Below are 26,331 nucleotides of genomic sequence, written 5' to 3'. Positions count from 1 at the left end.
TTAAGAAATAGAAACATATGCAAACTTTTGTTGAATTGGGTTTGTCCAGGAAGACTGATAGTCTTGTTAACCTTTTAATCTACTTTTGTTATAATTTGAAAATATATTGATATTTGATTTGATATTGAACATTATAATGACTAAGTTTTTTAGGGTACTCAAATTACAAAATCATATCAAACCACTAAGATATCTTCTGTAAATAAGCATAGTGTCATCACATATAAGAATATGACTCAATGATTACTAGATAAATTTACCTTCTAAACTTATGAACCAGCCTTTTCCAAAATGTATTTTTGAGACTATTTCAGCAAGATATTACTTGATAATAGATGGGAAAGTGAGTATCTGCAATGAAATGATTAGTCATTATTACCGAATATGCAGGACCTTGTATATGCAAACTTTAGGGTAGATTTGAAGGAGAGAAAGGAAATGGAGAAAAATCTGCCTTATCGCTTCAATTTACTCTAATGTACTTTGGAGAGTACAGCCTTGGACATTAGAGTTAAAGCTGAGAGATCACATATTCTACTCCCTAACCAGACGGTCAGCAACTCTTCTACTTGCACGCGTGCACGGGTGCTGTCCTTCAGTCATGTCTGACTCTTTGCAGCCCCGTGCACTGTAGCCGGCCAGGTTCCTCTGTATGTGGGATTCTCTAGGCGAGAATACTGGAGTGGGTTGCCATGCCCTCTCCAGGGGATTTTCCCAACCCAGAGATCAAACCAGTGTCTCATGTCTCCTGCACTGGCAAATGGATTCTTTACCACTAGCGCCAGCTGAGAATTCCACTACTTGCATAGATTCCTTCATATGGTTTTTCATTTATGGGAAAAAGAAAAAATACTGATTTGATTGAAAAAATACTGGTATTAAAAATATGATTTCTGGATTATTTTCCATAGCGAAAATGAACAAAAACAAAAAATTATCTTGTTGATGAAGAATCCCTTATAGTAGTTCTCTTTATTCAGGATACTTTCTTCTCTAAGGATATTATTATCTATGGAGTGTTTTCTTTAAGAAAATAGCTTGATAAAAATGTAGAAAAGAAGTGGAAGACTTCAAATACTATTGGAGAGAGGCACTGTTTTTCTTACAGATTAGGTTCCTGGGAGAATTTTAAGTTAAAAGTATATTTATCCAAGTTTGTTTACTGTATATTCACTAAGATGGTCCCTTGAGATTTCATTGGTTAAGACTCTAACAAAGTAAAAATAAACAAATTATGTAAATAAATAAATACCAGAGCCTAGCCAGAAAAGAAAGAATAAAAGGAAAGAGACTCCAGTGAATTTTTCCAATTTAAGGACTATACCGATGATGATTGGAAAGAGTTGTTTGACATTAGAATTTAGTTGATGTATTTAAATGTTTGTATTACTCTATTTGCATCTTTGTTTTCTTTTAGTGAAAACAGATTAATATCCTTCTTAGATTCCCTCAGTGATCTGTTAAATGTATATGATATTCCAAAAACCTGATTCTACAAAATCTTCAAACCATTACTAAGGAAAAAAGCTCCTCATCGCAAAATGACCAAAATGCTTCGATGCAGGGTTCAGCAAGCTGTGGCCATGGACCAAATTCAGCCCATTGCCTATTTTGTAAATAAGGTTTTATTGGAATACACACATATATTTTGTGTATATAAAATATATATGTTGTCTAAATCTGCATTCATATTACAGTGTCAGAGGTGCAACAGAGACCACATGGTCTGCAAAGTCTAAGATGTTTACTGTTGAGCTCTTTACAGAAAAAGCTTCCCAACACCTGTCAGTATATATCCCATAACTATCCAGTAAGAAAGAAGAATTTAATGTAGTGTCATAGGAGGTTGATGTCCAGAAAATAGTCTTGATATTAGAAAATGCATATATGTATATGTGTATGTATATATATGTGTGTGTGTATATATTTATATATATGTGTATAAAATGTGTTTAAGCCTTGTCTATTGTTGCTATTTATATTTAAAATACTATTTTGCCACTATAATATCAAAAAACTTCAAAGAACCTTCCCAAATACTTACTTTAGCTAGTATTTTTTTAGCACACATTTTTGAAGCTCGGATGGCTTTTTCATTCCCTTGACTTTGGAGAAATAAACATATTTATCTGAGACTATCTCTTGAGGTAAAAACAATTTCAATATTGTATTTTAATAAATAATAGACATTTATACCTGACCATATTTAATACATATCATGGAAGCACTTACTTCATTTGTGTTTCATTCAATTTATATTCATATATTTTATTCCCCATTTTATAATTTGGCACAGAATAACTCAGATCATTATTAAAATTTGACTCAAACTGATTAGATGATTTCAATTTGCACTTTTACTTTCTTTTAGTCAAGATTTTCTTAATCCTTTTTGAAACATTTTCTTCCCTTTGTATGTTAGTTTAGTTATCAGTTCTTACTTAAAAATTTTGCTTGTAATTATCAAATATACAGTGAGGTTTTTTCCAGGATAAGTATTAAAATGCCTGTTTTTGGATAGTCACAATATGGTCCATATGTCTTTACTACAGTTTTTAAGTTATGATCTTAAGCAAGGAGTACATGTGTGTGTGTGTGTTTACAGTCTTACCTAGACTCAGTGTTTGTGAATTTACCTGGCAGCATTTTATTGGAGAAAACCACTTGAACCTACTAAACTATTATTATTTTTCCCAGTTTGTAGATTTGTAGCATACAATTGAGATTTTGTTTTTCCATTATGCATATTAATGAGAAATGTTTTTTCATTTCTCATGTTTGCTTTTTCATGTTTGCTAAGGTTTGTTCATTGAATTTAGTTCTTATTCTAACCAGAGTTTTTAAAAACCCTCTTGATATCTATAATTGATGTGTTTTGAGGAAGCACCTTTTACAGACAGCATTAGTCTCATCTTGTAATAAGCTTACCATCTAAATTTTTCTCCTCACCTTCTTTTTTCCCCTGAAATGATTTCAGTAATACTTTGTGCCTTTACTGGCATAGTTTTTTTTCAAGAGTATTACTCCAAGTGCCTCTTTCTTCATTCTAGTTCTAGAAAATCCATATTCAAACGATCTTGATAGCTACATTCACGTAGATGCTGGAACAACCTGCTTTGATACACGGGCTGATTTTTTGATAACGTAAAATGCAATCGTACAATCGTGTTTGAAACTATTAGACTTGCAACCTCTTTCCAGTAAATAATTTCAATCTTGATGCATTAATTACAGACCAAAAATCTTATAAAATTACTGTTGTCATGTTTATGTGCTGTCAAATATATTCTCCTGGACATACATTTACCAGAAAGTATTATCTCTAATGAAAATATGTTCTCTTCTGTTTAAAACTTTTTATACTTTATTCAGATTTAATTATTTTACATATGTAATAATCCTGCTTTTATTCACCAAATTGCATACTTAAATAAATCTTAAAAATAATATGACATTTAATTTGTACTACTACCTTGAGTGAAAGTGGTTTATCAGCCTACCATTTTTTTTTTTTTTTGGTACATCCTGTAAGTAGGGCTCAGAAATAAGAACTGAACATTAATTTTATGGGTTTTTTTCTACTCGATAGGTGCTATGGATATAGAGGAGAGAAATCGCCAAATGAAAATTAACAAATACAAACAGGTAGCCGGATCAGATCCCAGACTGGAACAAGATTACCATGCAAAGGCAAGACATTTTTCTTTTTAAAAGTTGTGAAATAATCAATCATATGAAACCGTTAGATTCTCAAACTGCTGAAGGCAGATTAGTCAGAAACGAACATATAGTGCAATGGCCCCATTATATTATTAAATGCTAAAATTTATAATGTATTTGTATACCAACTTTTAGGTAAAGATTTGCCTTAATTTTTGAAAAAAAACATTGTATAATATAGGAGGTTAAGGAAATGGAACTCTTAAATGATCTGAAGAACAAATCTTTTAGAAATTTTCATTTTATAAAACTACCAAGGCCCTAACACCCTCTGAAATGTATAGGAAGAACTTCTATTTTCATCTTATGGTTTTCCTACATATAGAGTTTTTTATTTATAGTATTTTAATTCGATCTGATTTTTAATAAGTTTTTGAAACAAAATATATACTCATGAGATGTTGTAAGGAATTCAACAAGTTTTTTAGTGAGAATCTTTTTGAACCACTTTTTGGTAATAAATTGAGGTATGAAGTCTTCCAATATAGGAAAAAAGTATTCTTTTTATTGTTTGTGTTCTTCATTGCCTTTATATTTTCAAAACATTTTTAGGTTTATCATATTATTTATTCTCAAAGCCATGAAAAGACTTTGCTCTAATGTACCTATTTAAGATTTAACAAAAAGATGAAACTAGCAAAGCTTATTCATAATATTTAGTTATTATGTACTCTCATAATTACAGTCATGTAATATTTGTGGTCTGTTTATCTGTGTACTAGAGAAAAGCAGTTTGGATTTTTCTGTACTTGGGTCTATTTTATCCTTACCTTCTGAAACTTCAGTTTCTCTCAATTATACCTCATTCTTCAGTAAAAATAAGATTTATTAAGTAAAGCATAACTGACTATGCTGGATATGTGTACATGGTAGGCAGCATACATTTTTAGTTTCTCTGTTATATGACCTAGAGGAGACAGATATTCTTACATCAGCATCATGTTCCAAACCAGCAATCTCTTTTCCAAGTTACATGAATATTGACCGATGTGGCGAATACAGGATTGTTCATCACAGCGTTCTGTTGCCCTGGAAACGGCACGGGCCTAAAGCCAAGAGAAAAGTAAATTTAAGACCAACAAAAAATAGCCTTGCCTTTGCTTTGCAGACCCTAAACTTCTAAAAATTTTCCTCTAAAATGTAAATATGAATAACTTCGAATAGGTTTGGTGAATTTCATAGAAAATAGATTTGTAATGATATAATACTTCAGATACATCTCTAACCTTTTGAGCTTGATATCAGAACTGATTTCTGTGCTTTTCCAGGTACTTTTAAAAATATATCTGTCTAGGGCTAAATCGGAGGAGGCAATGGTACCCCACTCCAGTACTCTTGCCTGGAAAATCCCATGGGCGGAGGAGCCTGGTAGGCCGCAGTCCATGGGGTCGCGAAGAGTCAGACACGACTGAGCGACTTCATTTTCACTTTTCACTTTCATGCATTGGAGAAGGAAATGGCAACCCACTCCAGTGTTCTTGCCTGGAGAATCCCAGGGACGGGGGAGCCTAGGTGGGCTGCCGTCTATGGGGTCGCACAGAGTCGGACACGACTGAAGTGACCTAGCAGCAGCAACAGCAGCAGGGCTAAATAGGCATAATCTTTTGTGGCATCTGCTATGCCTAATCTCTCATTTATTCATTTTGTATAATCTAAAAATCAAGGCATGAAGTCCTGATAAAATAGGATATTAAAACTTCCATAAACATAGTATAACACATTTGTTTTATGTTTGTTTATACCCCACTGTACTTCGTGAAGGAATTAGGTGATTTTTAATATACATATAATATTATTGTCAATGAAGAAATGAGTATCAAGGGAAAATGAAGTCAAGACACAACAAGGTAATGTGAGCTTCCTTACAAGAGAAACTGGATCATTCATATGATTTACATTGTTCATACAATAAAAATAAGTGCCTGAGAAGCAATGCCAGTGATTCTTTTATGGATACCTGACAAATTTATTACAAGAGAATGAACCAAAGGGATACTGTAAGTGTGGCTCAAATTTTATATTTAGTAAAACAAGTTTTGACTACATTCCAGTTCATAAATTAATGCTTGAGACCTCAAAGTTTTATAACTTTGACACCAATTATTTTAGGTTAGAGAAGATTTAAGTCTTGGCAAAGGACTAATTATGCTAAGCAACATAAGTTCCTATGCATTTGCTAAGGCAGTGGTTTTCAAGCTGTAGTTCCAGACAGTAGCATCAACGTGACTTCTGAATTTTTGGAAATGCAGTTATCTGGCCTGCTCTAGAACTGCTGCTGCTACTGCTGCTAAGTCGCTTCAGTCGTGTCCGACTCTGTGCGACCCCATAAGATGGCTTAAACAAAACTCTAGGAGTGAGGTTCTTGTGTTTTAGCAAACCTGCCAAATGATTCTGATGTGGACTATAGTTTGAGCATCACTGCTCTAAGACAGGCTGCTTATAGAATTTACTTCTAGGTAACTGAGTTGACTGCCTCTTTTAGGGTTTTATTCAGAAGAAAATGATGAATGATGTCACTTAAAAATGGAGCCTTCCTTTGAGAATAAGTGATCTGATCTTTACAAGCCCTCTCCTGGTTTCGAACAACTCCTACCTATTGAATGTCAAATACTTAGCAATCTGTTTTCAATTGCTGGAGTTATGCACTCAGCCTAACCAAAAAGGCAATCAAATCATTAAGATTTTAAAAGAATCCAAAACACAACTCTATTTTGTTCCACTCTGAATTTCCTGATGTGGAACTGTCTTTGCTGGATCATCTGTCTGCCTGTCATCCCTACTTTGGACTACCTCCCTCGTGGATGAAAGAGAAAATTGCAGAGGGTTCTTTTTCAGTCAAGTGCATATATAGACTTAGTTATTATTCATTTCCATACTAACAATTCTTTATATTAAAATTTTCAACAGCAGCCCTCTCAACTAGGGATATTTACCCTATATTACCATTCTTTTCTTCCTCATTTGATTAACAAGTTTCAGCTAAATATTTGCTGTTGACCTATGTGCTTCAATATATTGGGATTCCCTGATACCTCAGCTGGTAAAGAATCCACCTGCAATGCAGGAGACCCTGGTTCAATTCCTAGGTTGGGAAGATCCCCTGGAGAAGGGATAGGCTACCCACCCCAGTATTCTTTCCAATATATTAACTCATTCTTGAAAAAATTACGTAATAAAGAAGGGAACTAAGCCATAGATAGAAAGATTAAGTAATCTACACCAATTCACATTAAATCATGGAGAGTATTATTTGTAGCTAACTTCGTTTTCAATTTTGAGATAACAGATTAAGTTCAAAAGCCATGGAGCATGTGCTGTACCTCTGAGCTATATTCCTGAAGTTCCAGTGAAACTATGAAGAAGTTTTGATGGGATATAATTGTTAATGAAGTTTTTTTAAAAACTGTATATTTCATGTTTTAAATGGCATTGCCTTCCTGAATTTCTCAAGTGTTCTGCACTGATAGTTGTAAACAAGTTATTACTAATTTATAAAATATCTCCTTAGCAGTTCACTTTGAAAGTACCTGTAGAACAGTGCCTTTAAAGTTACTGTCTTTCTAAGTATATTTTAAATATATTTGGAAATTTGTAAGTAGACATCCTATATTTAACAAGAGCTAATTAATTAATTAAATATTTAATCAAATCCAGGTGCAGACATGATTCCTATTTAATCAGTGGATGAATTCTCAGGGCTTTCCCCCTCAAAACAGAGTTTAACTATGCAGCCAGCCTGTGCCCCCTTTCATGCCTGTTACATCCTCTTTATCCCATCTTAAATGTGATTCACCTGTTCTTCTCTCAAAGAAATTTAAGGATCAACTCAAAACCAATATTCTCTGCTCCCCATTGGTTTAGAAGAATGTGATTTATTAGATTTAACAATGTGAGTTATACTTCAGCATAAACTAACTACCTTTCCATGAGTAATATGATTACAATAATTAGCAATAATTGATAAACACTGTATATATATATGAAAATTGATATGGAGAATTTTATAATATTTATTTAAGTATATGATGTTTGCTTTTTAAATTAGCCATATTTAGTGTTTTTAAATGAACTCAAAGGATTGTTTTTTAAAGGGTAGTCCATAAGATTTCAACAGGGAAACTATAGTTTATTGATACTGTGTTTATTTGGAAATCAAAGTTTATTTTCCTGTAGAAAACGATGCTCTCTTTTGGTGCTAGTGTTCCCACGAAATTATCACAAAAGTGTCTTATCCCTATTTTAGCACCTAAAATTTTCGGTTTTCATGTTTATGTTTCTAAAATTAAGTAATATAGTCAATAAATTTCCCAGAATTTTTCAGATGCAAACCAGAAGTTCATATTAATCCATTTAGTGTTCTGGGATCAGGGTACAGTGGAGCAAAAGAAAGGAAAAGATTTTTTATCCCTCTTTGTATGTGCCTAATGGGGCACTCGACACCTCTTCTCCCAGGCTTCTTGTCTTTTAAAGATACTTCCACTAATTTTAGGTCTTCCCCAGTGGCTCCGTCGGTAAAGAGTCTGCCTGCAGCGTGGGAGACCTGGGTTCAATCCCTGGGTCAGAAAGATCCCCTGGAGAAGGGAATGGCTATCCACTGCAGTATTCTTGCCTGGAGAATTCCATGGACGGAGGAGCCTTGTGGGCTACAGTCCATGGAGTCACAAAGAATCGGACACAACTGAGTGACTAACTTTCACTTTCACTGGTTTCAAAGAGGCATATTAGGAAGAAAGCACTCCCACTAAAGTAATTTACATTACAATATGAACTACATAGCACAGAGATAGTTTCTTTAAAAAAAAGAAAAGCTCTATAAATACAAATAAACCTCACAAGATGAAGTTGTAGGCAGTATCAATATAAAAAATTCAGACAGTTCAAGGCAAAATATTTTTGGCAAATAAATTGCCGTTGTTAACTAAGCTGTTCCCTTTATTAGATCTTATTCTCTTCTCATGGGGTCTCAGAGAGTCGGACACGACTGAGCGACTTCACCTTCACCTTCCATTCTCTTCTCAACACTGAAAATACACATTCAAGGCCAGCCTTAAATGTTTTAATTTGACTTTCAACACACAAACAGTTGGGACTCCAAAAGAAGGGAGATAGGTAGGAGCTGGTAAGGAGAGGCATATATGTGATTCTTGTATGTTTGTTGTTTGTGAGTGAGGAGAGGAGTACTTCAAGACTAATATCAATGAGGTCAGTGTCCAAGATGAGATCCCAGCCTGGAGTTAAGCAAACTCCACCTGGGTGACTTTGGGTAGTTTAACCTCCTCTTCTCAGTTTCCTTATTAAATAGGCTTTGAGATCTATTTCTTATCTATTTTATATGTTGCTGATTAGGAGGAAATAAGATAATGTATATATATGGTCTAGCTTTTAGTAAACTGCTTAATAAATGGTAAAGATATTTGTTATTATTATTTTATAATAACAAATGTTTCATAGACACCAGAAGTGAATATGATAATGTCAAAAAGGAAGTGGTAAAGAAGTAATTGAATTAATGATAAGGATTTTAGTGTAACTCATATCACTGAACGTTCCCTTTATTCTCAAATAGATTAAAGCAGCAGAGATCCCCCCAAAAAATAAAATTTAAGGAGAAATAATTTGTGAATCTTCAAAGGATATATAGATAAAAAGAGCACAGAACATATAATGAGAAATTACAGACTGAATTACTGAAATTCAGAAATGACGTTATCAAGGTTGACTTTGTATGAGCCTGACTGGTTCTCAGAAAGTTGATTAATGGGTGAAATATGGCTATAGGTATTTTAAAAGAAATACTCTGTAACAGCATTGACATAAACGGATCTGAAAACTGAAAAACCAAATTTATAAAAAGTCAATTTTAAAATGTAGATTAGGTAGCCTTATACAAATCCCTGAGATGATATATGAAAATACATTTATTTATTGAAGGTGAAGAAATGAAGGATATAATTTTATAGCAGCAATTAAAATAAAATGATAAGGAAATAAATTTTCTTTATGGATAAACAGAAAACTTGAGTTTCTGTTAGCACACAACACCGCCCAACAATAGCATAATTGGTCTGGGCTGGGTGCCCACTGGAGTGCTGATTCTTAAACCCAGAGAACCTGATATTTGCATGAAACAGACAGCATTGTACCAGCATTAGATGGAATCATCTGATACATAGAGCAAGAGAGTTCTAATTAGGAGTGATTTTAGTAACCCAATCTCTACTCTGTGAGGTCCTCAAGGAATAGGTTAAGGTGTCTTACAGGAAGAAATGAAGTATCCTTTCTTGGAATAAGCTGTACAACCGTTTTATAAACGGAAGTAGGACTCACATTAAAAAAAAAAAAAAAAACTGCGAAGCTTAGTCTAGCCATATGTCCAGCAAAATGGTTTCATTTCAAAATCAGAATTAAGATCACCTACTTAAAAGTTTCCATCCCAAACAAGGTCAAGAAATCTTATCACTTACTGATGAAGATGTCAGGGAGAATGCCAGTGGCTGCACCTGGATTTCTTCACTAAAACATAACGTTTCTCTAAATGTCTATTCTACTTTGTCAATTTTCTCTAGTTGTGCTCATTTCTGCATAACCTTGCAATAAGTTAGCTTCACACTCTTTAGCAAAATTAACACAGAGTACTAATAATAATACCTACTTCAAAGGATTCTTTTCAAGATTAAATATGTTTGTATAACTCTTAAGCCTTTCCCTTCTCCAGGGGATCTTCCCAACCCAAGGATCAAACCTAGGTCTCCTGTATTTGAGGCAGATTTTTTACCAGCTGAGCCACAAGGGAAACCCTAAGGAAAAAGGAAATGTTAGCTATAGTATGATGATGGTGGGATGATGGTGATGATGGTGATGGGGAAGAAAGAGAAAAAGAGAAATCATTTTCAACAGATACCTTGCTCTTACCAGGTCTATATTTGTTGCCATCAACAATATCCTAGATATAGATTAGTATATCTTTAAAATAATCCTAAAAAATATGGGAGTGGAAAGGAAGGAAAAGTGTAAAAAATAATGATAATCTAAAAAGCATAAAAAGTGATTTGGGTTCTCTCACTCAGGTTAGTTAACTTTTGATCTGCCTCAAATTATTATTCTTGTCATGTCTACTCTTTAGCCAGCTGGAATGTACTTCAACTTTAAAAACAGAGAGATAAAATTACATTTATACATAATTTGATTCTGTATATATGTCTATACATACACACACATCCTTAAAGCTCTGAGCCAAAGGAAAATTTCTCTCCTCCATATTTTAACTGATGGAAATAACAACTATTTATTTCTTCCTCATCTCACAGGTACCAATATACCTCACTTTATGTAACAGACCTACAGTTAAAAACTTAATAGTAGAATTTTAGAAATTTTATATTTTTATCTGTGAATAATCTTTGTTCTTTACATCTTATGTTAATTTGCCAGGGCTGCCATAACAAAATGTCATAGACTAGGTTGTTTAAACAACAGAAATTAATTTTCCCACAGTCTGGAGACTAGAAGTCCAAGATTAAAGTATTGGCAGGTTTGATTTCTTTCAAGATATTTCTCTTTGGCTTGGGGATGGCCACCCTCTTGCCATGTCCTCATAGGGTCATCCCTCTGTTGTGTCTATGTTCCAGTCATATTGGATTAAGGCCTACCAGTGTGACCTCATTTAACCTTAATCACTTCTTTAAAGGCTTTATCTCCAAAACAGTCACATTCTGAGATACTAGAAGTTAGCACTACAACATATGAATTTTGAGGATATGCAGTTTAGTTACAATATATCTCTACAAATTAGTTAATAATATTTAGTTTACTACCTTAATGCATTATGAAAGCATATTTTATTGTACTATAAATATGGGTTTTTAGGCAACAAACTATAGCTATTTTGTTTCAGGCTTTTTGATTTCTTAAAATTGTGTTCACTGTTCTCTGTTTTTCCAACTACCTTCTCACATCCTAGGATATGAAATATTCGTGTTTGCCAGTTCATTTTTAAAAGTATTTTCCTTAGTTATAAGACCACATTTAAATTTTAGATGTCTTCTGAGGCAGACATTTGAACATGTGTCCTCTTTCTTTGCATTTTATTTGTGAATTGCTAGCCCCTACTGTATAATCACATGTCAGGCCAGGAAAACCACATGTCAGTTCAGGAAATATAAAATAGATTTTTTTTTAAAATTATGAAGAAGTCATTTGAGATGAGTAGAACCAACTTATGTGTTAAAGAACACTACAGAATTACAGAAGGAACTGTAATTTATTTCTCCCTTTTTTAGTAAATATAGAAAGAATTTTAAATAAATTGCATCTGGCTACTTGCTGGTAAAAGGGTCAACCTGTGGACAATAGCTGCTGTTGCCAAGAGCATAATTTCTTTCAGTATATTTCCAAAGAACACAAGAGGGAAACATTTTTCTTTTACCTTCAGCAAAAATAGCAATTTATGCATTCACCTTTGCTTTCATAAGACATCCAGGGTTGCTTGCTTGCTAACAACTAGGACGCCCTACAGGGGATAAAGGGATGAAAGATACAGGTCACCAAGGGGTGAGAGATCTTGCTTTATAGAATCAAGGAGAATAAGGGAAATAAGGAAAAAAGGAAATGTGATAAATAGGGCAAAAACATTCTTTCCAACTCAAATTTCACATAATTTAAAAGGGTTAAGTATAGTCATATAAAAATTATAAGTAGAAGAATATTCAAAACAACAGAGATATGAAAACATATAAACCTTATGAACCAACCATGGCATTTATCACTTCCTAAAATACATATATCCTGTCTTATATGGTGCTTTTTTCACACCTTTTTATTAAACTATACACTTCTTGAGCATGGATATATAGTTTATTTATCTTTGTAGACACTCCATGGACAAGTAGGGACAAGAAACAAATTTCTGGAGAGAGTGTGTGTAGGTTATCACCTAAGAGTCAAAAACAAATTTTCTAAGGGATATATGATTATTGGTTTTTGTCTAGAGTTAATCATAGTAAAAAGAATACTCAGAAAAATTTGGAAGACTAGGGTTCTAATTTTGATTCTACCAGTTATACGCTAAGACGTTGGGTAAATTGCCCAAGAGTTCACAACCCAGCTTTTTCCTGTGTACAAATTGAGGGAACCTTGTTATCTGTAAGTGCTACACAAATACATGGTACTTTGGAGGCTGTATAGAAAAAAAAAATCATTAGGTATTAACACATGGGTTTTAGGCAACTTCCTCACTAACTAAGCAAATCATTTAATCTCATAGCCTAATCTTCAAAATTAGATTTGGACTAGATTTTTTTATATTTCATTTTCTTTATCTACTGTTGTTTCCTTTATTGATTCAGTAATCTCTGCTCAGTGACAGGCTTTTTACTTAATGTATTCTCACAAATGATTGAAATTTTTAACTAACTTATGGTGTAATATAATGGTTTAGAGAATAAATTTATGTGTGTAATGTTTTTATCTCATACTTTACATGAAATAAATTATAACTAAGTTTGAAGTGAGACTTAAAACAGTTACTCAATTAAGGCACTCAGTCAGCTAGGGCAGCATGCAGTCCTCCATATCTGATATCTCTAATATCAGTTTAATTTGGCTAATTATAATTTGAACATATCTATAATTTTATTACATAAAAACTTTCTTCATGAGCACAAAAATTAATTGTAATTTTTCATCAGTTGTGAGGATTACAGATATTATTTATTAGCAAAATTAGTTTACTAATGTTTTCCTAAGCATAGAATTTTGATAATTTCTATTTCATCAGTTTTGAAGATTATAAAATAATACTCCAGTCTAAAAATAATATAGCTAACCTTGAAATGTAACTGATACGAGAGAAGGAACTTTTAGCTGGTGATAATTTTATGAGGTAGAAATATAATATGTAAAAGCATACAGAATTCATACTGGCATATGGGAATGCCCATAATGGTAGCTATTCTTATTATTTATTTTAACAAATGAGATGGGAGTAATAACAAAAACCTGACAGTTGAACTCCATTCTGATGGATAAAACCTTACCCACAAGTTTAATATAACTTTTGTACTAACAAAGAAAATGTCTGTGATTTTACGATTGGCCCTTTTCAGGTCATTTTCATGACTAAGCATATTCACCCCCCAAGGTTAACAGTCTTCAGGGTCCAGTCACATAAGAACAAGTTATTTCTTAAGCCCATTTTCAGTTTTTCCCCAAAACAACCAAAATTATCTGGATTTTCAATGGAATGTGAAGGTGTTATTTCAATATGACATAAAAAATACGTTTGTGTGATTTTTAATTATTTAATAGTTTTACTTGTTTAAAATTCATCCAAGTAGAGTTATAAGTACATAAATTATAAGTGTTGTTGTATTTCCATGCTGGCTTTGTATTCCGATTTTACATGTCATTTTATATAGTTTTCAAAATTTCAGAAAAGAAAATCTTTATTTTAAAGTATATACTTAAAGAAGAAAACAGTATGTGAATTTTTTAAAGTGGTTTGATTCTGAATATGCTTGCCTTGTATCCCATTAAATGTGAACTTGTAGCTCGCAATTTTTTTTTATTGAAAAAAGAAAGTCTAATACTAACAAGTTTTATGAGCTTAGTCAATTCATTAACTTCTTGGTCTCTAAATTTTCTCATCTATAAAATAAGGAAAGTATATTACATCTTCTCTGAGGTCACTTTCAGCTTTAAAATATTGTTATTTTTTTGAATGAATCAGTGATGAGTGAATAACTAAAAGTATGTTTTTAATATCAAATACCTTTCTTGGGCTTTTTTTTTTTTTCTTAAAGTGTGGTTTTGTGAGTCCTCTTTTTTATGTCTGAACATATTTTGTGATCTCAAAGGACATTTAGTAACTTTCTCTTTCCTGTTACTGAACTGCATACCGGGGGTGTTTCTAAAGCTGGTCAGCTATAAGTCTGAATTCTGGTTTTGCAACATTAAAAGAAAAAATTATCAGAGAAACAAGTAAATAATTTTTTAAAAATCAAGACCAAGTGAAGGAGGAAGAAATAATGGAAGGAAGGGGGAAAGGAAGGAAGAAAAGAAAACAGAAGAGAGAGGATGAAACAAATAGAGGCTGGGAGAAAAGGCAGAGGCATGTGTGCATACTCAGTCATTCAGTCGTGTCTGACCCTTTGTGACCCCAGGGACTATGGCCCTCCAAGCTCCTCTGTCCATGGGATTTTCCAGGCAAGAATACTGGAGTGGGTTGCCATTTTCTTCTCCAAAGGCAAAGGCAGGCAGGGGTAGTCCTTCCCATCTAAAAGTTCATAATCAAATCAGGAAAACACATGTACATAAGTATTACTCATAGAAAATAGGTTATATTAAGTAATATAATAAAAGTAAACCATGCAAAAGAAGAATAAAAAGAGAAATATTCATTTGGCTTAAAGAAATCTGGGAATACATTACAGAATAATATATGAGGTGAAGGACAGATATGTCCTTAAATAAAGTTATAACATAAAAGCATATGAACATTGACCCAGAGGGATGGTACGGGGAGGGAGATGGGAGGAGGGTTCAAGATGGGGAACACATGTACAACTGTGGCAGATTCATGTTAATGTATGGCAAAACCAATACAATATTGTAAAGTAAAAAAAAAAAAAATTACTTAAAAAAAAAGCATGTGAACACAAGCTATGTTTAAGGAACAGCTAGTAGTTCTTTGGAATAGTAATATTAAACAAAACGGGATACATATTAGAAGGTAAGAATGGAAAAATTGCTTGGGACCAGGTTGTGGAGAGCTTTAAATCTCTCAGTTAAAAATCTAGAATGTTCTCCTTTACAATTATGGTCTTTGAAGATTTTAGAAAAAGTCACAAATATGAACAAATTTGTGTTTTTTGCATATAATTCTGATGGTATAATTACAACAGATTTGAAAAGGATCCAGTTAAGTCCTTGTTAAATGTAAGGAGTCCCAGTCAGAGGCTATTGGTATAGTCCAAGCTAGACATAATTGTTATTCCTTCCCTCGTTTGATTGTTGACTCCATCCAAAATGATCTTCATCCAAACCCAAGTGATCCTTCACTATCTTCTCACAGAAAAAAAAATATGGGTAGTGGGCCTTTTCCAGATTTTCAACAGAATCCAATTATATCTGCCCTATACTTAAATTTGATGAGTCAAAGCAATTATCAAGCCCTTTTAGGTTTTTCAGTACTATTCAGGCTATTACTTAGTCTGATCCTCTTAAAATGCAAATACCTTAAATTACTTTATTACTTACTTTTTTTCTTTTATAGTTGATTTGCAGTGTTATGTTAGTTTTTGCTGTGTAGCAAAGTGAGTGAGTTATATATACACATATATACACTTTTTAAAAGATTCTGTTCCCATATAGATCATTACAGGGTATTAAATAGAGTTTCTTATATTATTCAATAGGCTATTAATTATATATTCTATATAGTTGTGTTTATATGTGTATCCCAGTTTCCCAATTTATGCCTTCCACTTCCCTCCCTGATAGGACCTAATTAATATTTGAAAGGGAGCCCTGCTTCGTATCTTCAATCCATTACTTAAAAAAAATTTTTCTTCCTGCTACAGATTCCCAGGATCATTATCCTACTGCTAAATTCTCATGTCTTATTTCTGTTACAACTTTTGGGATGTTACAGATTACAGTATCTGTAATATCTATATCCTATGTCCTAATAGAATACATAAATATTCTGTAAAAAATTATATAATGAGTCATGTAATATTTAAAGATATTTACAAAGGACAGAGATCAGAAATTCTGATAGCTAAGAAGAGTTTCCTTATGATTATTTATTAATTCTAGCTAGATCTTACTAGCTTCTAATCTGAGGACTTGGAGAAGCATTTAGTCAGATACATTACCATATGTAAAATAGATAGCCAGTGGGAATTTGCTGTATGATGCAGGGAGCTCAAACCTGGTGCTGTGACAACCTAGAGGAGTTGAAGGTGGGAGGGAGAATCAAGGCTTGGGGGGAGACATATGTATACCTATGGCTGATTCATGTGGCAGAAACCAATTCAACATTATAAAGCAATTATCCTCCAATTAAAAATAAATTTTTAAAAAAGACAAGGATCCATTCATAAGCCCCAAGTAGCTAAATATCAAGACATTCATTTGCATTAAATGACTGGTATTTCTTGATTTATTAGAATGCGGAATTTTGGACAAAGAGAAGTCAAGGATAACTCACTAGATTTCTAGGTTTTAGTTGGTTATTGAGCCTATTAGATAATGGAGGGAATATAAAAGATACAAGAAAAGCTGGTTAACGGTAAAAGGAAATAAATTTGGTTTTGGCCACATTGAATTTGATGTACCTACAAAACAACGTATGGGAAATGTCCTGTTAGCATCTGGAAATACAGGTCTGAAGCCTGGGAGAGAAGTGAAAGGTAAAAGATATTTTTAATCATTACCTGAGTAAAGAATAGATTATATCATTCTGTAGGAATATATATAGTGAAAAGAAAAGAAGGCTAAAGATTGACATTTTTGGGAAAGTGTAATTTAAAATCAAGTAAGAGAAAGTAAAGCCAGCAAAAGAGATTAAGAATGAATAGAGAGATAGGGGAGAAGCCATGAGTGACATTATTTGAGAAGCCATACAGGGAGGCCTGGCGTGCTGCGATTCATGGGGTCGCAAAGAGTCGGACACGACTCAGCAACTGAACTAACTAACTAATGGAAAAGCTTCAGGAAGAGAGAGGACTGGACTTTAACAGCATCAGATGTAATAGCAAAATCAAAAACAAAGAACACTAAAGAGACACTACTGGCTGGTAATTAGGATATTTTTGATATCTGTTTGTTTTTGAGAACAGTTCTAATAAATAATAGGTTAGAATGGGGGAAGAGTTGCGGATCCTGAGAAAGAAAATGGTAAATGCATTTGTTAAAGGCAAAAGCATAAGCTCTACAGCCATATAAGATTTCTAAACCTGGATTTCATCGCAGAACTAGCATTTCCATCTCTGAAAATCGTGAGGAATCAATGAAAGTAAATACAGGATGAGGTTTCTCGGGGAAGCACTGATTCCTAACAGATACAGAATTCTCACAGAGCCAAGTCTTTGGGAAAGTCATCATGACTACTAGTGTTAATTCTTCCTCTATAAATTCTCCAGGAAACTTACCAGTTTCCTTCAGACCGAGAGTGGTGGTTCTTTAGTAAATCTTGACCTCCAAGCTAATGGCTGCTCTGTCCACAACTGCGTTTCTTCACCTTAAGCTATTCTTATTCCATCTTTCACAAGATGAGTAATTTGCAGATATGATATCTTATTGTCCTTTACTTCTTGTCTCCTAACATGTCTTTGAGAGTCCTACAAAGTGCATTTATTTCTAGACCCCCACCCCTGGTGGTATGCCTCAACCTCTCATTCAGTGACCACTTGGTTGGTAACTTGAGATCAGTCATGCCTGCTATGTCACTTCAGTCGTGTCTGACTCTGTGACCCCATGGACTGTACCCTCCAGGCCCCTCTGCCCATAGGATTCTCCAGGCAAGAATACTGAAGTGGGTTGCTGGGTCCTTCTCCAGGGGATCTTCCCAACCCAGGGATCAAACACGTGGTTAAGTCTCCTGCATTGCCAGGCAGGTTCTTAACCACTAGCACCACCTGGGGAAATCAGCCATAGTGGGAGTATTTGTTCTTCAGAAATCAGCCAACTCTATAAATCAGAATTTTTCCATTTTGGATAGCTGATTGTTAAACATGTATCAGCACACCACTTCCTATCTGTACTCATTACAGAGAATGAAAGGATTAACTGCCTAAACTCTATTCAGCTCTCATTGTAGTAGTTTATACTCTGCCTTGGGCTTCCCTGGTGGCTCAGATGGTAAAGAATCTACCTGCAATGCAAAAGACCCAGGTTCGATCCCTGGGTCAGGAAGATCCCCTGGAGAAGGGAATAGCAACCCACTCCAGGATTCTTGCCTGGAGAATCCCATGGACAAAGGAGCCTGGTGGACTACAGTACACGGGGACACAAAGAGTCGGACATGACTGAGCAACTAACACTTTGACTTTTTCACTTTATACTCCAATTTGATACTTTATACTGGAGACAATACCTCAGGATATAGCCCAGATAAAACAACCATTCTACTCACTTCTATTCATTAAAAATTCACTGAGTTCCTAGTTAGGCATTACTGATCTAGATAATGGGAATACTAAAATAAATATGACAATAATTATCCTCAAGGAATTTACAATCTAGCAAGAAAAAATGATAGGTAGAAGGTAGATAGATAGATAGGAAAGAGACAGAGATATGGAGAAACAGAGACCTGATAAAAGTATAAGAAAGGCACGAATAAAGTAGTTTAGGAGCACTCAACGCAATGATCAATTCTCTTGGAAGAAATTAAGAATTTTCTAGCTGGGATTTCATTTGCAGGGTACTGTTTACAAAGCTAAATCTTAAATTATTCCTCAGTTTTCTCTGGCCCTTCCTCATTGTCTTCTCCCTCCAAAGCAGAGGATTTATCACACATACCTTCTTTAGGAGTCCTATCTAAACAAAATGATCTATTGACTGATTTTTGCACAGTGCAGCATTCAAATCAGAGAATGATAAGAACTTTGGCTAGAGATAAGAGCTTTGGACAGAAAAAAGAACATCTAGAAATAGTTCCTTAAAAAGAGAGTACCTACAGGTGTGGTACTAGCAAAAGACAGCATCCACTCTGTTTGAATTATTACATGAAATGAAAATAAGGTAATGCAAATAAGAGCGTCTTCTTGCTCTTGTGACTGCTTAATTTACCACAGTGCCAAGAGTTCCTCTGCTCTGTGCTTGTGTCTTCTAGTATCTAGACCAGTATCAAGAGCCCTGCCTAGAACTTCAGCTTCTCTCTTCTCTTTCAAAGATTTTGTTTGCCCCAATTTTTCCCTACCATTTGACCTATTCATGTTTTGTCTCTGAATATGATATGAATATTCCTCCAAATACTTCTTGATGGCTAAAACATTTTTCTTCAAGCTTGGACTTTATTGCTTCTCAGTATTTTGCCATAACCAATTCTTAGACTAGCGTTTTATACAACAGATTATAGTTTTATGGTGAGATTCAATAAATTGAAGACAAGCAATGCTTCAGGAACTCTCATATAAGTTTGTATACAAAGCTCAAATGGCATGAGTTGTTGAGATGCTGCAGAGAAAGCAAACAAGGAAATGACTAATTTAAGAACTTGAATATACTGGAGAAAATGAAAATTTTATTTTAGAAATTTGAGGGTTTTTTCTCAGGAATATTATTATAAAAATTTGATAATAACTTCCCTTGCAGTAGAGCTCTGCTGATATGCTGTTACTTTCCACTGATTTAGATAAATAGGGAGAACATTAACTTTTCCAGGCCACTTAAGAACTCTAGAGTCTGGAACATCCTGGAGAATAATAATTTCCTGTAAAGTTTTCTAGTTTATGACCTGCTTAATAGTGCTGTACAAAACATCAAAATGTTGTCGGGAAAAGCTTCCTCACTGTAGTCCAAGAGTTTAATGATCTCCAGTCAGCACAGTTTTCAGCTGAGATCCTGATATCCTATGCAGTAAACCTTCTTTGTTTTTGTTCCATTAAAGATAATGATGAGCATGTCATCTATTTTTCATCTGTCAGCTGTAAACTAATACATGCTAGTCATTTAAAACATTATTTATTGTATAGTGCCAAAGCAATTCCAACCATTTCCTAAAGGAACTTATTCACATCCATAACTCATTACCTTGGTGTAATAATTTGGCTGCTTCTGTCTCACCTTTAAATTATATAAATTATAAACTTTCATTTATCTTACGTTTGGAAAAGCAAAAAGATTGAATGACTTTAAAAGTAAACTCCCTTGGTAGGTCAATTATTACTTTGATTTGGGTGTTTTGGGGAATTGTATACATGAAGATGTTATATTCTAAATGTATTCAAAATACGTCCTTATAAAGCTTTACTTATAAGTTTTTTTCTATTATTTCTTACTTTCCAAATTTCTTATTCTTTTTATCATGTGTCTGTTTGTAATAGAAACCTGAGCTATATCCCAAAGGTAAACATGCTCAGTTACTAGAAATAGAGAAATGCATTTGGTGCAAGCCTCATTGAGGCAGCAAAGTCATCATCAAACTAGACCTCTTAGCTAATTTGTAGTCTTTCTTTACTTAAACTAATCCATTCAGTGTCTTTTTATTTAGACTTGCTGCTTTAGGTGCTGGAAGTGAACAACTGCTGTGTGCTAAGCATGCTATTGGGTATTTTTATTATGTTATTTCTCTTACCCCTCACAAGAACTCCTAAAATGAGATTTATCCTTATTTTACTGGTGAAAAAAACTAAACCTTAGATTTTAAATGAAATCTTTGACTCTTAGGTGCTAAGAGAGTTACAAAGATAAGGAGGACATTATTCTGGCTTTTCAGAGCTCGTATTCTAATAGAAGGTTTGAAAATTAAATATGAATAGACACACATACCTATAACAAAAGGTAGCTTGTGATGAATTATATAAAGGTGTAAAACTATAGTGTGTGGAATCTTATCTTTCTTTAAATTTTCTTATCCAAAATTTTAGCTCAGCAAACTAGATTATCTGAGAGGTCTTAGCCAAAGATATGTGCTGTGTATACCGTATGTGTTTAAAAAAGTATTTTTCAAGCCTTCTGCTGGCCCGTCTGTACCTGTGAATCATAACATCAGGATCAGAACCCGTGATGACCTAAGGAGACAAAGGCTAGAAATTGCAAAGTCAGAACCCTAACTACTAAAATACAAAAGTCAGATAAGGTGAGAGTCAGTAGCTCCCTGTGAGGTGATGGGATATAAGTGAACCCAGCCAGATGGGAAAGATGAGGCCTGAGGACATACCAAGAGTCAGTCAGAACATTTGGTTTAATATTTCATCTGCTGTATAAATATGTTTTCTGAAGTGACTCTCTTATACATAGAAATAGTTATATTTTGTTGTAGCTTAGAACAGTTTTAAAATAATAAACTTCCTGTTGGGTATTTTACCTGATAATTATTTTGGTAAATACATTCCTGGAATTGATACTAAGCCAGTATTTAGCTGCTGTGTGATCATCATCATCACCATTGTCATCATCTGTCGTTTATTAAACACTTCTTAGGTGTTCAGTGTGGTGCTAAGTGCTTAATGTGCACCATCTTATTTCATCCTTGCAGTGAACCTGGGAATTGGGTATGATTGTTCTCCATATTTTAACAGATAAGAAACTGGAACTCAGAGGTGCAGTTGGCCCAAGATCACAAACCTAATAATTTATGTAACCAGGATTCATACCAGTGATTCAGTGTCGTTGCAGAGCATGTGCTTTTAATGGTTATACCTTAATACTTCCTGAGTTAAAAGTTATGGCTTATCATTTGAATTTAGATAATATAATAATCCCATAAGTAAAAGCAAGAAAATTGCTTTTCTATTCAATGATAAATTATTTTTAAAGATATAAGTAGCAATATGCTCCTTTTTTATTATAAATTATAAGAATGAGAAAGTAAACTTCCACCAATACAATATAGTATCTATTGAACAATTTAATAATATTGAAAAGTTTCTTTGTCCATTTTTAATATATATGAAGTATCCCTAAAATATATAAATAAAATGAAATACTTCCATTTGAGGTCAAATTTACTTTTAATAAATTTCATGGAAAAAAATCCATATATGTGTGTATCCAGCATTATCTATGCTAGCCAGTATATACTAGTTATCTGTGTGTGGGTGTGTATAAATATATATATATACATATTTATGTTTAATACACTGGCTTACATAGATAATATTGGATCCATCCATTGAAATGTTATTCTGGGCAATGATGAAAACATTGTCATTTAAAGTAAATTGTTTTTATTATTTTAAAATGACTTTAGTTTGAAAAAAGAATGTCATGGACTAAATGTTCTCTAAATAAATGCATTGTAAATAAATAAACTTTCTTTTAAAATCAAATATAATAGTTCTATTTACATAGATATTTCCTGGGAAAAAGACAATGATTTTTTAAAGAATTTTACTGTATTTTTTTATAATCAAGAATTCCAACAAAGCCAAAAGTTAGAGTGGATTTAGAAAGGCCATATTTTACCTAATTTATATATTTTAGATAAAGGATTTGATTATAACATTTTATGGACCTTCAAAATAATTCTTATATTTTACATTTAGAAATGGATCAGTTATTAACTCAAAAATATATAACAGAATACTGAGAGAGATGGGGGGGTTGAGGGGGAGAAACAGATCAGTTGAATTAATCTAATTAATATTTATGCTATACACTATTGCCATTCAACTTGCTTTACCAAAATATTTTTATCTAGCTAATATTTTCAGTGAATTATTACTCATAAAGGATTATTTATTAGGTAATGATTATTCAAGTCACAGTAAATGGTTTGCATATGATAATCATCGTTGTAATGATTGCTTAAATTTGCCAGTATCTGTGGTTTAAAAAATCTCCATTATGAAATTCACCGGGTAAGAATTTTTACCATTATGTTTAAGTGGATATTAACAAAGAAAAAGCCATTAGCAGATAGTCTCTTAGCCCAATAATAGCCATCAGGTAGTAATGGTACAGTAATAATACTGGCTGCATTATTTTATATTATGCCATATACCAGGCATGTATTATTTCTGATTTTCAAAACAGTGCCGCAAGGAACAAAACAATGCTGCAAGGAAGATATTATTTTCCCTATTATTTTATAAACAGGATGTTAAAGATGGAATAATTTGCTCAAGTTTACCCAGCTAGTAATAGTTTTCCTTACTCCAGGTTTTCAAGACTTCAAAATCTATCCTTTTTTTACATTCCATATGTCATTAACATAAAGCCTCTATGATGGTTTTCAGTTTGCCAGAATATTTGAACACCCTGTACCCTGGCTGTGCCAGATAATCATCTGATTATTTCAATTCCAGGAAGTTTGAATTATCATAAATAATAATGACTTTTTCTAGTATTTCTAGGATTCATCAAAATTCCAGCAACCACTCAGAAATTAAACTTTCTGTTTTTTCTTGGCCTTTCTTTAAAAAGTTAGTGTTTTAATAATTAGATTTTATATTACCTCTAGGTTTTCTCTGAAGCATAATGGATTTAAGAGAAAATTTATGCTACTAAAATTGGTTTTCATAAGTTACAGTGGCAACTTCATCATGCTTTAAAAAAAATTTTATTCAAAAATTTTAAAAAATTTGCTTCCTAATATTAAGCCAAATATTTGTTTCCTAGAGTTTGCCTAAATGTTCTTCCCTGAGGCCACTGCTCTTGTGAAGCTGTTTTAATGGCCTTCATTGGGGTGTGGTGAAAAAGCTCTAATTGACTTTGCTGAAAACAAGGGTTTCATATAAATTGAATTTTTCTTTTAGGATAATTGCCATTCACTTTTGTTTTATATGCAACTGAGTGGGGTTTTGCAGTATCCTCTGTGGACAATTAAAGTGCTGAAATAGGAGAAGCGAATAATTGCTTTGTGTGGTAATACTGACAACTTCTGCGTGTTTGTCAATCTGTGTTAACAGTATCGATCAGGATGGGATCCTCATAGAGGGGCAGATAATATTTCCACTAAATCTTCGGACAGTGACGTAAGTGATATATCTGCGGTTTCCAGGACTAGTAGTGCTTCTCGTTTCAGCAGCACAAGCTACATGTCTGTCCAATCAGAACGGCCAAGAGGAAACAAGAAAATCAGGTGAGTAGGGGCACTTTAAGAAGGAAATTCTAAATATGTTTTAGAATATCTTTATTTTTCTTTGGATAAATGTAAAATCCTTTCCTTCTAAATGGTTAATATATATCATGAAGACAATAAACAACTTCTGTGATTACTTTTTATTATATTTTGGTCTACATTTCATACTTTTTTACACAGAAAAGTTTTATAGAACTTATAATAATATTCTTGCTACATTATCTGAAATAGTATCATTAGCTATTTTTCATGTTTGTTATTGAAAAAGTAATTCTGTTGTTGTATTTTTACTGAGATTAAAGGGATGGTTAAATGAAGACTTGAATGTTTTTAATATTCTAAGGAATATGAAAAATCATATTGGAAGGTGATGAATACCTTTCAATGATTAAGAAAACACAACATTACTTTTTTAGATGCTCTCTTGTCCTCCTAAAACTTTTATAAATATATGGAAGTTTCTCCAAAAAATTTATAAATATATGTTAGTATAATTTTCATTTATCACCTCATCTATAGACTTTATGGGCACCTAAGCTAAGTTAGTTTTTTGTTGTTGTTTTTTTAACTCCTATTGGATCAAAACAAAACAAAAATCAGTAATGGGGAGACCGCAACTTTTTTCCAGGCAACTTTGTAACAGGAAAACACAACTTAAAAAAGCAATTTTGATTTAACTGTTGCTTACATAGTGCTTCTCTGTTATACACTGGAAAAAAAGTTTTCAGTGCTTAAAAGATGTAATTTTTACCTATGTTTTAGTAATTTTCATTACTTTTCTATTTAATTTTGTATGTATTTTTTTCTTAACATTTTCTTTCTTTTTTGTGTTTATTTGCATGCCTTCAATTTGTGTTGCTTTCAAAAGGCCAAAGGGACTAGAAGAGGGAGGGAAAGAAGGGGATAAGCATGAAGAGATAGTTCATGCGGAGGAAGAGGTAAAGGAAGAAATAACTAATGAAAATGAGAAAGGGAAAGACATTACAAACATGTGTAATAAGGAGAAAAACAGAGAATCAGGAGATGAGGAAAAAACACCAGATATACCTGAGCAAGGGAAAGAAAAAGAACAGTGGAATAAAAAGGATTTGCAAAAGCAATTCTCACAAGATGATGACAGGTAAAATTTGGTTATTTTTGTAGACATTTCCCATTAGTTATGTCCTTTCTCCTACTCCTATTTTGCCATTTGTGTTTGGTTTATTTTCTTGCATTTTATCTATTTAGCTTCTAATACAACTAATTAATGTGTTGACAAGTTACTATCAAACAGATTGATTTATTAACCAGTCTTCAATTTGTATACACTGGCTCCAAGTGTGACTTAATTGGGTTTTTAAATCCTTTTTGACTAGGTAAATCTAAAGTAAATTTCCCTTTCCATTTTTTTTAGCATGAAATGCTGTATATCTTCCCAATTTGTAGAGTCAAAAATCTTTAAAATGAGGTTCTGAAGGGGCTGGGAAAGTGTAGCCTGCTCTATAAGAAATATTATACACTAGAAATGAACTTTTAAAACGAGTGGCAAAATAGGTAGCAAAATGTAAGCTTTATCCTGTCCTTGAATAAAGAAAAAAGCAAGTCCTTTGTCTTATAGTTTTCTGGTGGGTTCTAGTGCAGTTTTAATTCCTGAGAAAGATTGTGAAGAACAGTGTTTTTGATGCTTTAAAAAGAAAGGATAGAGGCCTCAGGGCTTGTTAGAAGGCAAACATGTTGGGTTAGAAGTTCATTCAGCTAGAAAACTGCCAGAGAAGGAACTTTGAACAGAGGATAAATGGAAAAAACATAACAGCAAGGCATAAAGCCAAGTATGTTTTCATTTTCATGACGCAATGCATTAATAGGTATGAATCCATCTT

The 26,331-nt window shown here is 33.3% G+C and overlaps 1 protein-coding gene across 50 annotated transcripts in view; it reads left to right on the top strand.

Moving 5' to 3' along the window:
* The window catches only part of RIMS2 (regulating synaptic membrane exocytosis 2), a 592,497-nt gene that overhangs the window by 421,843 nt on the left and 144,323 nt on the right, over positions 1-26,331 (top strand). For 19 of the 50 annotated variants that reach the window (XM_040261916.1, XM_040261900.1, XM_040261912.1 and 16 more), the window contains 3 exons: positions 3,590-3,690; positions 24,300-24,472; positions 25,341-25,592. The exons of 15 other annotated variants lie outside the window; for them this stretch is intronic. In XM_040261916.1, the coding sequence (XP_040117850.1) occupies positions 3,590-3,690; positions 24,300-24,472; positions 25,341-25,592 (526 nt within the window). The remainder of the gene's footprint in view (positions 1-3,589; positions 3,691-24,299; positions 24,473-25,340; positions 25,593-26,331) is intronic. 16 more of the 50 variants (XM_040261937.1, XM_040261939.1, XM_040261938.1 and 13 more) reach the window with 1 other exon arrangement.

This window comes from Oryx dammah, unplaced genomic scaffold (assembly GCF_014754425.2).
Source record: "Oryx dammah isolate SB20612 unplaced genomic scaffold, SCBI_Odam_1.1 HiC_scaffold_19, whole genome shotgun sequence".
NCBI lineage: Eukaryota > Metazoa > Chordata > Mammalia > Artiodactyla > Bovidae > Oryx > Oryx dammah.
The sequence above is the reverse complement of the archived record's forward strand: the minus strand, read 5'-3'. Positions and strand labels throughout refer to the sequence as shown.